The sequence below is a fragment of the Festucalex cinctus genome, chromosome 7, assembly GCF_051991245.1.
Source record: "Festucalex cinctus isolate MCC-2025b chromosome 7, RoL_Fcin_1.0, whole genome shotgun sequence".
In the NCBI taxonomy this organism is placed as follows: domain Eukaryota; kingdom Metazoa; phylum Chordata; class Actinopteri; order Syngnathiformes; family Syngnathidae; genus Festucalex; species Festucalex cinctus.
The window spans coordinates 8,136,925-8,152,529 of record NC_135417.1 but is presented as its reverse complement, the minus strand read 5'-3'; the positions used below and the strand labels follow the sequence as shown (position 1 = coordinate 8,152,529).

The 15,605-nt window shown below is 40.0% G+C and overlaps 1 protein-coding gene across 1 annotated transcript; it reads right to left on the bottom strand.

The window, feature by feature from the left end:
• Window positions 1-5,513: 5,513 nt before the first annotated feature.
• Window positions 5,514-15,605, bottom strand: LOC144022346 (meprin A subunit beta-like). Its single transcript, XM_077527077.1, has 19 exons — window positions 15,568-15,605; window positions 15,312-15,498; window positions 15,089-15,163; window positions 14,921-14,939; window positions 14,291-14,329; window positions 14,192-14,214; window positions 13,989-14,073; window positions 12,787-12,904; window positions 12,312-12,490; window positions 10,871-11,089; window positions 9,746-9,907; window positions 9,446-9,676; window positions 8,334-8,762; window positions 7,508-7,681; window positions 7,315-7,420; window positions 6,896-6,931; window positions 6,743-6,775; window positions 6,213-6,251; window positions 5,514-6,052 (listed from the first exon to the last, which is right to left on the bottom strand). The coding sequence occupies exons 1-19, from the start codon at window positions 15,603-15,605 to the stop codon at window positions 5,974-5,976; spliced, it is 2,271 nt and encodes a 756-aa protein (XP_077383203.1). The 3' UTR covers window positions 5,514-5,973.

The window sequence follows — 15,605 nt, the reverse complement described above, 5'->3', positions numbered from 1 at the left end:
GTGTTTCCTCAAATCAATCAAAGCTATTGACAATTCTATTTCTTCAAGCCAGATGGAATTTGCCTGAACAAGCCGGTTCGAGTTGACAACAGCAACATTTTCAACTGTGTGCGTCACATCACCAAAACATGCGTGTAAACAAGGAAATTCAAAACAAGAAAACGTTATCAGTTGAAGTGATTCTCACGCTCGGTCTCCACCCAATCGGTCGCCTTCATGCCAGCAGACGGCATCCGTCTCATCGACCTTTCATTTGAAAGGCCGGACTGAAAATGGTCTTACATTAGGTAAAAGGTCACGACCTTGCGTGGTGACGACGAGAAAGGCTTGCAAAAGGTGCAACGGAAAATGTTAGCGCCATCCAAAAAGATAACACGCTTCCATTGGCAGATGACGTGTACATTATGTTTTGCATGATTACGTTGACGGTTAAACGCGCGAACGGCCGCCTCTTTGTTTTTGTGTCCTTATCATCAAAACAAGACGGACACGAGACGGATGTTTGCTTCGTTATCTTACGCCATCTAGTGGTCAAAGGGTTCCACCCGACACCAATTAGTGGTGCGCGATACTCCGACTCCAGCCAATCGCAGAGCGGGGGGGGATTAGCTTGGGGGGGATGTCGCAAACGTCACTCCCGCGGCAATTGGAAAGTACGCACGGATTTTTTTTTTTCTTCACTCACTCATTCACACACATAAGCTTCTGTGAGTGAGTGAGTGAGGAAAAAAATAATCATTACAACCATAACAAAATCTCTCTTTTTTTTTTTTTACTTTCTTAAAGTGCACCAAGTAGGAAAATAAATGTAAACAAATACTTTTTCCTGTACTGTTCCTAAACTACAACTCCAAAAAAATTACGAAAAATTCTGCCTTCATTGCACTTCCTTTTCAACCGAAATAAACAAGATGTTAAAGATTGTGATGCAACAACAAATATATTTAAAAAAGTACAATACTGTAAGTGTTCATGCAATCTACTACAAAGATGAGATGGTAAGTCACGTGACGGCACATGATCGAAAAGACAGGAAGGGAAGAGGGAGAGGGAGAGCAAGCCTGCCTGGGGCTGCTCGCTGCGACATGACTTATCGGTTTGGCCAAACTGCAGCAGTGCATAAAAGAGCCAAACGAAATTTAAAATACTAAATCGATATTATAGCGCCAGTATTGATCCGATTCTGCTCCAACAACTATACAGTCTTCCTTAGCCCCGCCTCCTCACATATTTTCCTGTATCCCTTCAGCTCATCTGTCGTCTCCTAACCAGTGCATGCCTCCAACTTTCAAAATGTCTAACCTCACGTGTAACTTGCATGAATAAACTAAATCATTTAAAACTAGTTACTGCAAATTTTAATTTGGAATTTAATGTTTGTGGAGCTTTTTAATCATGTCCTTGATATATGAGAAGAACTCATAAGAGTCAAGTTAATCCAAGGTGGTGCTGAATTTCACTTTGATTCATCTTTCCTTCCTTTGATATTTCCTCTGGTCTCCAGAACTTCTTAACTTCACGACTCTGGCGAGACTCTGAAGTATCCGGTTAAGGTGAAGGGTCATGGGATTGTTTTATTAGGTTTTAGGTGAACTAATGAGTACAATTATGAGATGGTGAATCGGTAAAACTGCCAAATGAACAATTCTGAGCTCTCTCTTGGGGGAAAAAAAAAAAAAAAAAAAAAAAGTTAATCCAAGGGAACGGCCTCAGGTTTCGGGTGTCCGATGACATTTCAGCCCCAACACGAAATCCTCGGAGGTGAAATGCAAACTGTTGCCCTTTCCTGATAATAAAATGTGGTCCTTTTTCCCGCCAAATCGCTGGAATCCACTTCTGTTTTCGTTACGTGTCGCGGGAAACAAATGAAATGAAATGAAAGTTAAGGCTGCTACCATTATTGGATAGTATCCGTAGTGACCTGGAGCGCTGGAATAATCTTCCGATCTCTTTAATAGGACGGATAGCTACTATAAAAATGAAAGTTTTACCAAAGATTAATTATTTATTTTCAATGATTCCATTTAAACCTACGTCTAACTGGTTCCAATCGCTGGACTCTGCTATCATAAAATTCTATTGGAATAAAAAAAAAGCCAAAATTAGTCTATCTACTCTTCAGGAAAGTAAATCTAAAGGAGGTTTAGAGGCACCAAACTTTATGTACTATTATTTAGCTAATCAACTACAATATCTTGTGCTATGGACACAACCCAACAGAGATACTAACTGTTGGTTGGAATTGGAGCAGAAGGATTGTAATAATCTTAGACTGTCAGATTTACTCTTTATTACAAAATCAATAAGACGACATAATTGTTTTAAAAACCCAATGATAGCCGCCACCCTGACTGCCTGGTGGAAGGCATTAGAAATTACAAACTCCCAATTGGCGCCCTGTGGGCTCTCTCCCATTTGGCATAACCCCGACTTTCAACTTAATAATCAGTCGTTCCATTTAAGCCTATGGGAGCAGAAAGGAATTACACACCTTCATCATCTTTTCTCAGATAATAAGTTTATATCGTATACAAACTTGGTCCAGAAATATGAAATAAAAAAGGGAAATTTCTTAGATTATCTGCAAGTTAAAAATATGGTTAAGAAACAAATCCCAACACTTCAGGATACGCTCCAACTGCCTGTCTTAGCTAAAGATATTATAAAGCTTTCTCCAACAACAATAAAGAAAATATCAAAAATATATAAGTTATTTTTATACACAAATAAAACGTATTTACCGACTTTAAAATGGGAAAAAGACTTGTCTATAGTTCCGGAATCAGACTTTTGGACCCAAATCTGTGAAAATGTATTTAAAATGACCAAACAGACAAATTTGCAACTTATCCAATATAAGATACTTCATAGAACATATATTACACAATATATGATGAAAAAAATGGGACTCTCTGACTCCGACATTTGTCTCCAGTGCTCACAAAACACTGCCGATACTTATCTTCATGCTTTATGGTCATGTACTCCAGTGCTGCATTTCTGGACTAAAGTCTTGGAAAAGCTCGCTGATATATTAAACTGTAGGCTTCCTTTATCTCCAAGATTGTGTTTACTAGGTGACTTAACAATAACTGAGCTACCATGTAAACAATCTCAATCTATATTTATAGCCCTTACTATTGCTAAAAAAATAATCCTTGTCAATTGGAAAAATAAACCATCTCTAAATATCGACCACTGGTTAAACTTACTAATAAATTATATCTCAATGGAAAAAATCTCTGCCTTAAATAAAAATCAAGTATCAAGATTTAAACAAATATGGTCTATGTACATAGAATATTTTAATCTCAATTTGGCAACTTAATCCTGCCAAGATTCTGCCTGTTAACGAGAGCCACCACATCGTTACAACTTCTGTTTTCGCTGCTCCTGTATTTGGTATTTTGTATCTGATTGTTTTTATTTTTATATAGTCAGGAACCTAGTTGCTGCTAGTGGGCTCGAGCATACCACACTATACGACACTATACTCAATAACTCCTTAAGATCTATTTCTAGTGGGCACTAAGCATCAACACTTGGTGTTACTGCATGCTAATTAGTCAATTTTCTTGACGCCGTCCCCTGTGGTCGGGCGGGGGTGGTTCTGCCCCCCCCCCGTTGTCTGCTCGGTGGCGGTTGCGTCTTGGCCGCTCCCTGGGCCCCCTGTGGGGTGCGGTGTTGGGGTGCTTCCCCTGGTGCCCGGGGCGGTGCCGTCCCGGCGCGGTCCGCTGCTCCGTGCCCGGCGGCGCGGTTCGGGGTGGGTGGGCCTCCGGTGTGCCCCGTGGTTCCCTCTCCCCTCCCCCTTCCTCCCCCCCGTCGCCTCTCCCTCCTCGCCTCCTCCCGCCCATCCTCCTCTGCCTCCCGGTCCCTTTTCCCTTGTCGCCCTCCCTCCTCCTCTCCCCCCCCGCCTCCTGCCCTGCAGCCGCCCTTTCGCCTTCTTGTCGTCTTCTCCCCGCTTCCCCCCCCCCCCCCCCCCCTTCCCTGTCTGCCCTGCGGCCCCTCCCCCTCCCTCTCCCTGGGCCTGGGGCTCCCTCCCCGGCCCGGGCGTCGGGCTCCGGGGGCCGGGCGGGGGTTTGGGGCCTGCCCCACTCCGGCATAACTCCTGGCGCTCCGGGCGGGCTCCGGTGGCCGGTGGGCTGTCCGGTAGCCCTGCTGCGCTGGCTGTCCGCCCATTGTGGTGCCGGGTGGATGAGGTGGGGGGCGGCAGGGGGTGGGGGTGCTGGGGGGCGGGCGTGCCACCTACACCCGCCGGGTTGGGTGAGGCCCCGCTGGTCGCTCCTCTTACTCACTTCACTAGCTTGCACTATACACTTTGTAAATATACACATAGGGCACACAACACATTTCTTGGTGGGGTGGGGAAGGGTGGAAACACCGTCTTCACCCTTCAACTCCCCTCCAATTTTAATGCACCTCACGTCCAAGGGGAGGGGTGAGTTGGGGCGGGGAGCCATCAGAGGGGATGGACTGCAGTGCCTGGCAGCGCTGTGGTCCCCCCCATTTGTGTCCCTGCCCCACCACTTTGCCCCTCCATTCCCTTTTTTAATGCACCACACATATACATATTCATTTTTTTTGCTTTGCTGGACCGCGGTTGACGGCTTCTTTCTTTGGTGGTGGTCCTTATGCATGCCAGATCCGTCGCACCAGCATCTACTGAAACTCAACAGAAGTACCCTCTCCCTCCCACAGCCCCTTGAATCAGTTGGTGCTGGTGTCTGTGGTTCTCACTTTGCTTTATCTATCCTTCCCTCCTTCCTCTCTTTAGTTTTTCCTCTGGTCACTTGAGATCTTAATTTATTAGAAGTATGAGGTTTCTGGGGTTGGCATAAGACTCCGGTTTTGTAACCACGCAGGAGGGGTCTTGTTGGTGCTGGACTTCACTTTGATGGATTGGATGTACTGGCTTCTATTGATCTCACTCTGCCTTATCGATCCTTCCCTCCTTCCTCTCTTTAGTTTTTCCTCTGGGCTCTTGAGATCTCGCTAAATTTGCTGGAATTTAGAGGCTTCCGGGGTTGGCGTAAGACTTTGATTTTGTAATCATGGGGAAGGCAGGAAGTGTTTGGTCGGTGCTGGATGTCACTTTGATTTACCTTTCTTTTCTCTTTATTTCTTTTTTTTTTTTCTGACCTTTTCTCTGGTCTCCTGACCATTTAAATCTCACGACTCTGGCAAGATTCTGAAGTACCTGGTTAAGGCGAAGGGTAATGGGATATTTATAAGGTTTTAGGTGAATGAATGAGTATAAATTTATACGTATTTGCACGCACGCACACGCACGCACGCAAACGCACGCAAACGCACACACGCAAACGCACGCACGCACGCAAACGCACGCAAACGCACGCACACATACACACAAAAAAAAAAAAAAAAAAAAAAAAAAAAAAAAAAAAAAAAAGAGCAATGATGACAAGACGTTGAATCGGTAAGACTACCGAATGAACAATTCTGAGCTCTTCAAAAAAAAAAAAAAAAAAAAAAAAAAAAAAAAGAAAGTTAAGGCTGCTTTAATAAAGTTTAATGCTGGAAGAACATCCCGGCACGATACGATACGATAACAACTCATCACATGCTCTTTATATACTGCTTGTGGAAATTCCTTGGAAAATAGACAAGTTTCTTAGAAAACAACAACAAAACTATAAGAAACAAGTTTCCTGAGAAGTTTTATGATTGCAGTCATAATTTTCAACCATTTCAAGATTAAAGATACAAGACAAATGTGATTTCCAAAAAAAAAAAAAAAAGATTCTGTAAATGACAATTTCATTATCAAAATTTTTTACAAGAATACAGCTTATCATAAGAAAACTAAAAATCAAACAAGTTAAATAAATTTAACAATGAATAAGTCAACATTTTAGATAAAAAAAAAATCACAATTAGGTCACAAATTTATGAGGAAAGAATATTAGGCGGAAAAAAAAGTCACAAAGACATTGATTGAATTTTAGCCAACCTTTACGGGATGACAAGCATCAGGACCCCCAAGAGGACCAGGATGGTGTAGGACGACATGCCGGGACACGAATCAACACCGCTGCAACAATAAAGAAAAACATAAAATTTTAACTTGTTAACTTATAAAGTGTTTCTATTATGGTGGTTGGTTGCTGCTTTGCACTCTGGTAAGGCAAAAACTCAAGACAAATAAATAGCTCCCATTAAATGCTATACCTAATAATATGGACTAAACTTACTTATTGTCAGCAGTTGTCTGTGGACGTGAGATGTGGACGCTGTGGAAAAAACCCCATCATCATCATCATCATCATCATCATCATCATCATCATCAACGATCAAGGGTACATCAGCAAATTCTCAAAGTTCATGACAAGAATGAATTGAAAGCATGAAGATAAGCTACTACCTGCTCCAATTAGGAAGTTGTGTGCTGATGGTGCTATCGAAAACATTCAGCTTCATTATTAAAGGTACGGCATCAAATGTTCAGAATTACCATTCATCCATTAATATACTCTGTAGGTCATTGTCCACTCGTCCATGAATTGGTTTATGACTTTGTGCTAAGTTTAATACAAGTGTGATCAGGACGTGGCGAGGTGGTGTGCATGCTGCAGAAAACATTATGATGATTATTATTATTATTATTACTACTACTATTATTATTATTATTATTGAGAGTATGGTATCAAATTCTCATAGTTCGTGACAAGCATGAATTGGAATGACAAGAAAGAATTAAAAAGCAAAAAGATTACTACGGTACCTGCTCCCATCAGGAAGTTGCGTGGGGATGGTGCTATGGAAAACATTCATCTTCATTATTTATGGTATGGCATCAAATGTTCATATTTACCATCCATCCATTTATTATACTGTGTAGGTCATAGTCCACCCATAGTCCACCCAAGTTGAATACCTGGTTTGATCAGGAAGTGGCGTGGTGGTGCGTGCGCTGCGGAAAACATCATCATTCATTCATTACTATTGCGGGTATGGCATCAAATTCTGAGTTCATTATGAATTGGAATGACTGAGTGTGAAACTTAACACATGGAAGTGGCGTGGTGGTGTGTATGTTGCGGAAAACATCATCATTATTATTATTATCCTTAATATCACTGAGTTTATGGTATCAAATTGTCATAGTTCATGACAAGCTTGAATAGGAATGACAAGAGTGAATTGAAAGCATGAAGATTACTACCTGCTCCAAACAGGAAGTTGTGTGGTGAAACATTCATCTTCATTATCAAATGTTCAGAATTCTCATCCATCCATTCAGATATTGTTTGTTATTGTCCACTCATCCATCATGCATCCACCCGTATTGTATACCGTAAAGCACATGGGCCTTCTTGGTCTTCTTGAGGCGGATACGTGACCTGCACTGGTGTCACCTCAGGACATGGCAGTACATGTCCGTCCACCAGAGGACTGATGTCTAGCACACAAAACACATCACATCACTTTTCGACTCAGTCTTCTCTTTTTCTTCTCTTTTTCTTCGCTTCGTCAGTGTCTGTCCTGCCTTGGAAGCTGAAGGCCAAGACGAGGCTTCCTCCCTTGAGGAATTCTCTGCTTTTCATCTCCTGCAACGTGGCAAAGAAGGACCAGCCAATCTTCGTTCCGGTGAAGGCCGTCTGGTTGTTCTCGTCCACGTCCGTCAGGCCGCTCTTGCGAGGGTCGTCCCACACGGACCCGCCTGCAATTGCGTAACAAGCACTTCAGCCTTGAACGTCAATAATTATCTACAACTAATGTAACTAGTAGTTAGCTAAATGACAATCGAACAACCTTATTATTTAAGTTAGGTGTTCAAAGAATTTGCGGCATTTGCTGTTTTTGTTTTTTAAATTGATTTTTTTTTTTTTTACTATTATTTAAGTGATTCATAGATATTTAGCTACAACTAGCTAACTTAACAATGTACCTTCATATTTAGCTGAATATCCTATTATTTAACTGATTACCTTCACCTGACCTTGACATGACTGACATGACCTGAAATGACCTTCTACGAATAAACTAAGTAACTATTTTAGTTTAAAATTACGATCCAAGTTGTGGCTCGTTAGCTACATAACTACATGCATAAATAGCTCCTTTATTATTTCAGTTTAAAATGACTGGACAATTTAACTCATATCTAGTTAGGTCATATCTCACTATCTAACTTACGACCCAACGACATTATTATTTACCTGAATATTATCTAATTATTGGCTAGTTTGCTTTTTAAATCCATAACTACCTACACTAATAATACTGTATAGCGCACATAGTGCCAGGCTACTTACAGTACCTAAGATAGATAGATAGATAGATAGATAGATAGCAAGTGGATGTGTGTTGACCATCAGACGTGCGGCTTCTCTGCTTGGACATCCTCATAATTGCGGAAGGTTCCTGATCCATCATGAGCGCAGTAAATTGGTGATGATTGCATGGCCAGCTCAGCTCGTCGTCATTTGTCCCGTTCAAAAGCTGAATGAAGACTCCCACATAGTTCGGGTGCAGTACGGCCCCCGTGCGGTAGGCGTACCCGGTCGCCGTGTAGCGTCTGGGACCGTAGATGGTGGTGCCACCTGAACTGGAGTTCAGCAGGTTCTCCAAGTCGTCCAACTGCAGCGTGTTGTGAGGACAGTCCGTCTCCGACACGCTGATGTCGTCCACGGAGAAACCACCGCTGCTGTTGGAGCCTTTGACGGCTTCAAATTCCACCTGGAAGAGCCGGGAGCCATTCAGGGACAGGTGGTGGATTTGCCAGTGGGACGTCACTGCACCTAGGCAGGGTAGGGGGGTAGTTTTAGTAGAGGTGCCAAAATTAGTGCGTTCATTTTGAGTTCATTTAAAGTTCTTTTAACACCACTCATTTTTTTAACTCCCGATTAATGACCGCCCCTTACTTGTAAAGCCTGTACTGGGGGAATTCCAGCCGCAATACAGCAGACACATTATTATAATAAATCAATTGAATAATAACGCATATATTTGTAGAGACTGGGGTAAAATTGACTTACAACTTACAAATGCAATTATGCCATCTAGTGGCAGAAAAATGACCTCAAAACAAACCAATATCTCACTTTTTTTTTTTTTTTTTTTTTTTTTTTTTTACAGTAAAGTACATCTTTTTAAATTTTAACTCAATCTTATGAATTATTATGAAATTATGTATCAATGACTACAATATGCAGCCATATTTCTATTAGTTTAACTTGTTTTCCCCCACCACTTTTATGTTAACAAGAGTATGAAAACTTAGAATTTTTTTTTTACATTTTATTGTACATTTAGAACAGATATAAAATTTGCGATTAATTGGGAGTTAACTATTGAAGTCATGCAATTAATTATATTTAAAAATTTTAATCACCAGACACCCCTAATTTGGATTTTTTTTTTCACTTGATCAAATGTCAATGAAAACTTACTTTTGTCCATCCATGCATGTGAGGCTCCTTACCAGTGATCTGTCCCACCAAGCGACGATGTCCCATCGAGTCTTCATCGTGTGTAAAATCTCTGATCCAGATGTTGAGCCGGTCCGACGGAACCCCCGTGTGGTAGTAGTAGAACTGGAGGCACTGGACGTGACACTCCCTGCTGGGACTCATCAAGGGGGTCTCCAGGAAGGCCGAGTCCCCCTCTTGGCCCGACGTGATGTTGGCGTGCATGAAGTAGCCGCCCTCTACGCCTATACGACATCGCGGTCTGATGAGAGCCTCACAGCTTTTGTGAGCGTGTGTTTCTACTGTTATCTTACATTGTGAGCTAAAATTGGAAAGGCCGGTGTGGTCACAGGCGGGACCGCGGGCCGCTTGTGTCGCCATCTGCCAGCCTTGGAGTCCGTCGGTCGAGCAGTCGGTCATGCTACACCGGTCGCCGTCCACAAAGCCGCAGTACGCCGTGAACGCCACGTGGGAGGCTAAGGAAGGGAACGCATACGGGGAATCAGCATCATCGCTCATAAACAAACCTTCGAGTATTCCATGGACACACTTAACGAGTAAAGGAACAAAAGAACCAACAAAGGAAACGACAAATGCAGCAAAGACAGAATTAGTGAACAAAGTATCATAAGAACAAAGCAACAAATTGCCAGTAACGAATGAAGGAATGAACAAGTGAATGAATGAAGGAACAATTAAAGTAATGGACGTACAAAGGAACAAGCGAACACATAAAGCAAATAAATAAAAAATACATTAAAACACAAAAGAATGAATGGAAAAAGGAAGGAACGAGGTGACAAACATATGACTGTCAAAAGAAATACAATAACTCAAGAATGAACAAATGCAGGAACAAAAGAACAAAAAAAGGACCAAACAAAAGGAACAAATGGAAGCGCGAAGGAATGAAAGACCAACGAAGGAACTCAAGAAAAAAAATGAACAAATAAAAGAACTAAGTAATGACGGCATAAATCAACTGACAAAGGAAGGAACGACCAAATTAAAGAAGAAAAGGAAGATAAAAATAATAAGCCACCAAATAACTAGCTAAAAAATGAATTACATAATAACTTAAAAGTATTATTTTTGTAAAAAAAAAGTAATAATTTCTACAAAAACCTTTTTTTGAGGCAAAAAAAATAATCTATCACATTTTAGAATATTTGCAGTTTAACGTGAAAATAGATATATTGTGCGTGACAAAATTTTCACATCCTCTATTATTGCTGGATATTTCAATTTAAATGTCAAGTTAAGACAGTGGAAATGAAATAACCTCCTTTGAGAGGAGCAATGATGACAAGACGTTGAATCGGTAAGACTACCGAATGAACAATTCTGAGCTCTTTAAAAAGAAAAAAAAAAAAAAAAAAAAAAAAGAAAGAAATAACCTCCTTTGAATCGTTGTGAGCATCGTACTACTCAGCACTCACTGGCAATGCAGTTGTAGAGGAGGTTGAGTTCCTGGACGTCGCGCTGACTCATCCCCAGCCGCTGGCCAATCACGTCCTTGAAGGCGGGGTCCTTGGTGATGATGGTCGAGCCTTTTCCGTTGCTGAAGGCGTAGTTCCCATAATGCATCACCGACAAGTAATCGTACGGGACGCCCTGGGTGATGCTGCCATTGACTTTCCGGAAATTGTGCTCGCGACCTGGTAGCGCCGTGCAAATAAACACGTTAGCATCGCCTGTCCACGTTTTGAGCTTTTAAACAAAACAAGCAGCAGAGAACTACAGTAGGCTAACATTGAGTTAGCCAGCTTCGTTCTCACTGACTACAACACTAATGTGTAAAAAACAAGTAAAATTGTGCAAAATCGACACATGCATCATGGCAACTGTCATCTTTTACAGAAATGCTAATGTCTAAAAAAGAAAAAAAAAAGTTAAATATTTACTAGGTTATTTTTAGGGCTGCGCAATATAGTTTCTGAATATAGCAATATGTTTAACATGTACATGTATGTGAAGTGACATTTTTATGATGTAATGAAGGAATTACATTTTTCATGCGTCAAAATTAGCAAACTCAATAAAATCTTAGTTAAGTAATTGTAATGACTTCTCGATAATTGGATGGCGGTGCACATTTTATTTAGCGGCTGCCTGGTCCAATTCAGATAAAAGCATAAAATTCCATATGAAACTTATTGCATGTCTTTGCGATATGCATATTGACCGGGCCAATATTTTGATGTCGATGTTTTTTCAATATATTGTGCAGCTCTAGTTATTTTCATAAGAATAAAAAAAAACAAAAAAAAACATTGTGTACAGTATATTAGATCAAACAAAAAAAGTGTTTTGAAATAAAATGTTAAGGTTTATTTGTGAAATAACATTTAACATTTTCGAGCAGTGGTGCCCAAGTCCGATATTCGAGAGCCGCTATCCAGCCTGTTTTCCATGTCGCCCTCCTTCGACGCAGCTGAATGTAATGAATAATGATCAGCTCAATCAATCAATCAAGCTTTGCAGAAGCCTGATCATGACTCGGGTGTGTTGGTGGACAGCAACATGGAAAAACAAGCTGGATAGGCGCTCTCGAGGACCGAACTTGGGCACCCCTGGTTTTAGAGTGATGTCACTAGTTACTATCACTGGCTCCCTCTAGTGGTATGTGACAGAATCACTGCCCGTGAACATGTCAATGCACGTGCATTTTATATTTTGAAACATTAACTTGCTTGTCTGGGTGTTATAAAATAACCTTAATGTTGCTCGAACATTTTTGAAGTGAATTGTTATACTGTAAATAAACTTGACTTGAATTTAGATGGACAGTAAACTGCAGATGAATGAGCCTCCTTTGAATTGAGCCCAAAACAGAACCAGAACAAGATTGTTCTGAATATCACTGGCAAGATTTGGAACCTGCGCGGATGTTTTCGAAGACGATGGTCACGTAGTCATCTCGGTCTTCTCGGGACTGCTCGTGGTAGAAGCCGAGCGCGTGCAGAAATTCGTGTTCCACGATGGCAATGTGGTCGCAGGACTGCCCGATGGAGAGGTCCTGACCCTCGGGTGTCGCTCGCCCGACATAAGAGAAACAGCTAGCGGGGACCAAAAAAAAAGAAAAGATTTTGAACATTTAGCACAATGGAAACAAAAACGAGTCATTTGGAGAGCCAGATGTTGGACTTGGTTTTGGAGGAAAATAATTGGTTCGTTATTTTTTTCTATTTATCATAAATAATACAATTAGCCCTGTAAGGAAAACATATGAGACATCGGCACCAATAAATGCAATGATTTACTTGGGATTGTGTGAAGAAAAGTGCAAAGAATGTAAAAGTGTGATGATACGCATAAAAAAGGAAATCTGACATTGGACACGTTTTGAACTGACCCGCTGAGCTTTTTGACGCTGATGAAATAGAGCTCGTCGTCGCGCACTTTGAAGTCGATGCAAGACTTGAGCCGGAACTGCTCCAAGGCTCGCAGAGTTACTCCTTTCGCATTCATGTCTGACACAACAACAAAAATAACAAACAGAGAAATTTGCATGAGTTCGTTCACCTTGAAAGTGTTGAGTGATTGGTTTTAATTAAAAGTAGGGCTGCTTGATTATGGAGAAAATATTAATCACAATTATTTTGGTAATAATTGAAATCACGATTAGGACCATAATTAATTTTATTGGTACAAAACAAGAAAATGTTTAAACGTACAAAAAAATATTTTGAAACACTATAATTACTGGTATACAAGTTCCTTTTGTATGAAACAAAATGTATTCAATGAGTTAGTCTTCCCTCAATTTATCGCAAGTGTTACTTTACTTAAAAAAAAAAAAAAAAAAAAAAAAAAAAAGTTAATTATTTATATTTTTTCATTTATTACATATGTTTTTTGTTTTGGTATTATTTTTACTTTTGTATGAATACTTTTTCATTCATAATATATGTTCTTTTTTCATTTACATGAATTTTTTCCATTAAAGTAAGTTTTTTTTTTTTTTATTTATTTATTACAGTACACAGCATAGTATATATTTTTTTCATTTATTATATGTTTTGTTTTGGTGTAATTTTTAGTTTATTATGAATGCTTTTTCATTCATCATTTATTTAGTGTTTTTTCTCATAAAAAGTATGTTTTTTATTTACTTGTTATACAGCACAGTATATATTTTCTATCTACATAAATGCAATGTCATGCAGCGACGGGACAAACATCAATGGACAGGTCTCGTAAAGATGAATCCGCCGATGCCCGTATTTCCCCGGTCGGACGTAGGGTTCGAGAGATACGGCCATGCAAAGACCAAAAAAACATGTTAAAAAAAAAAAAAAAAAAAAGAAAACACGCTGTAAAAAAATCTGAGAAACAGCAAAGCCGCGAAAGATGAACCCGGGATAAATGAGGGAACATTGTATTTAAAAAAAAAAAAAAAAAACGGTATAAATTTAAACAACTCAAACTCAAAAATTAGTATGAATAACCATTTTTTTAAATGATTATGCTGATTTACTAACTGTGGTGTGTTATAATTGAATATCAATAAGTTGCACTGTCTTAAAAAGATGGAGCGGTAAGCAAAGAATTTACAGAGGCTGTTGTCCAGCACGTAAGGCACCGACAGCGTCCACAAGCGGCTCTTGGAACTGATGGCGCTCCGCTGGATTGGCGGAGGCTATTTATATATTAAAAAATAATAATAATAAAAAAAAAAAAAGAAAAAAATAAAGGACTCTCCTCTCCATTTCACATTTCCTTTTTCCAATCAAAACACGACGACCAACAAAACTCACCAGGATGTCATCAAGCAATAAATCTAAGAGAATGCAGAAATTCACATTTCAAACTAAATTTGGTTGATGATAAATAAGAGTTGTAAAGTTCAACTTTACCCTTGTTTGCTCCCGGAATGTCCTTTTCTTCATCAATTTCTACAAAAATAAAAAAATAAAAATGATTTTCTTACTAGAACAATTAATTGTTGGGAACACAAAACAGATTTTAGGTGATCAAATAAAATTCATAACTTTGGCATGGGGCCAAAACCTCATAAGTCATAATTTTTCTAAAATGTATACTTCTGGTTAATGCACACGTGTGGGTGTCATTTATATGAATTATTGACAAATCTACAGTGTTGAAAATGGCTCTCTCTCTTTTACGATATGCAATATTAATTAAGAGGCGTTTTTATTTATTTATCTATTTTTTACAGATTTCTCCAAAACCAATAGAATCATAGTATTAAAAATGTTGCTGATTTCGGGCCCCTTCTCAAGGTTTCCTTTTCTTCCCCCAGATTTGTATTTATTTTTTCCTCTACTTCTTAAGGTTAGATCAGAGGATGTCAATATTTGTCAACTGTGGGCATGTGAAGCCCTTTGAGACTCTTTTGTGATTATCAGCTATATAATGGAATAAACATAAAAAATACATAAACATGTTTTTGAGTGAAATATGGGCCATCGAATATTACTCAAAGACAGAAGACTTGGAAAAAAAAAATTATATATAGGACTTACCCTCTATCTGTGTTGTATTCTATTAGAGGGGAAATGAATATAAATAGCAATGAAATCCATCAGATACAATTTTATTAAAAAGTATTTAAATCAAATGAACTGAGCTGAATTGGCCTTTCCCCTCAATTATCATGATTTTTTTTGTTCTTCCTTTTTTCAAAATCTTACTGTGGTTGTAGGTGAAGCCGCAGAAACGAGAAAGTTGCCCAGCAGCAAGATGAAGCCTCTCATCCTCGGCGACATCTAAACACAAGAAAAAAACAAATTAAAATAAAATAAACGTTATCCATCCATCCATCCATCCATCTTCTACCGCTTATCCAAGGTCAGGTCAAAGGGGCAGCACCTTTAGGAGGGAAACCCAGACTTCCTTCTCCCCAGCCACTTCAACCAGCGGTCCCAGGACACGGCTGAGAGACAGACGTCTCTCCGCCGTGTCCTGGGTCGTCCCCGGGGACTCCCGCCGATGGGACGGCCCGCAACATCTCTCCAGGGAAGCGTCCGAACCAGATGCCCGAGCGGCCTCAGTGTTGCGAGGAGCCAGTCGCTCCCAGATGAGCGAGCTTCTCACCCTATCTCTAAGGGAGATTTCATTCAGTTCATCTTAATGCTTAGGTTGTTTGTTTTTTTTTCTCAGTGTATCTGACAGCTTTCCATTCTTCTTCGTACTGATGCCCTCATACAT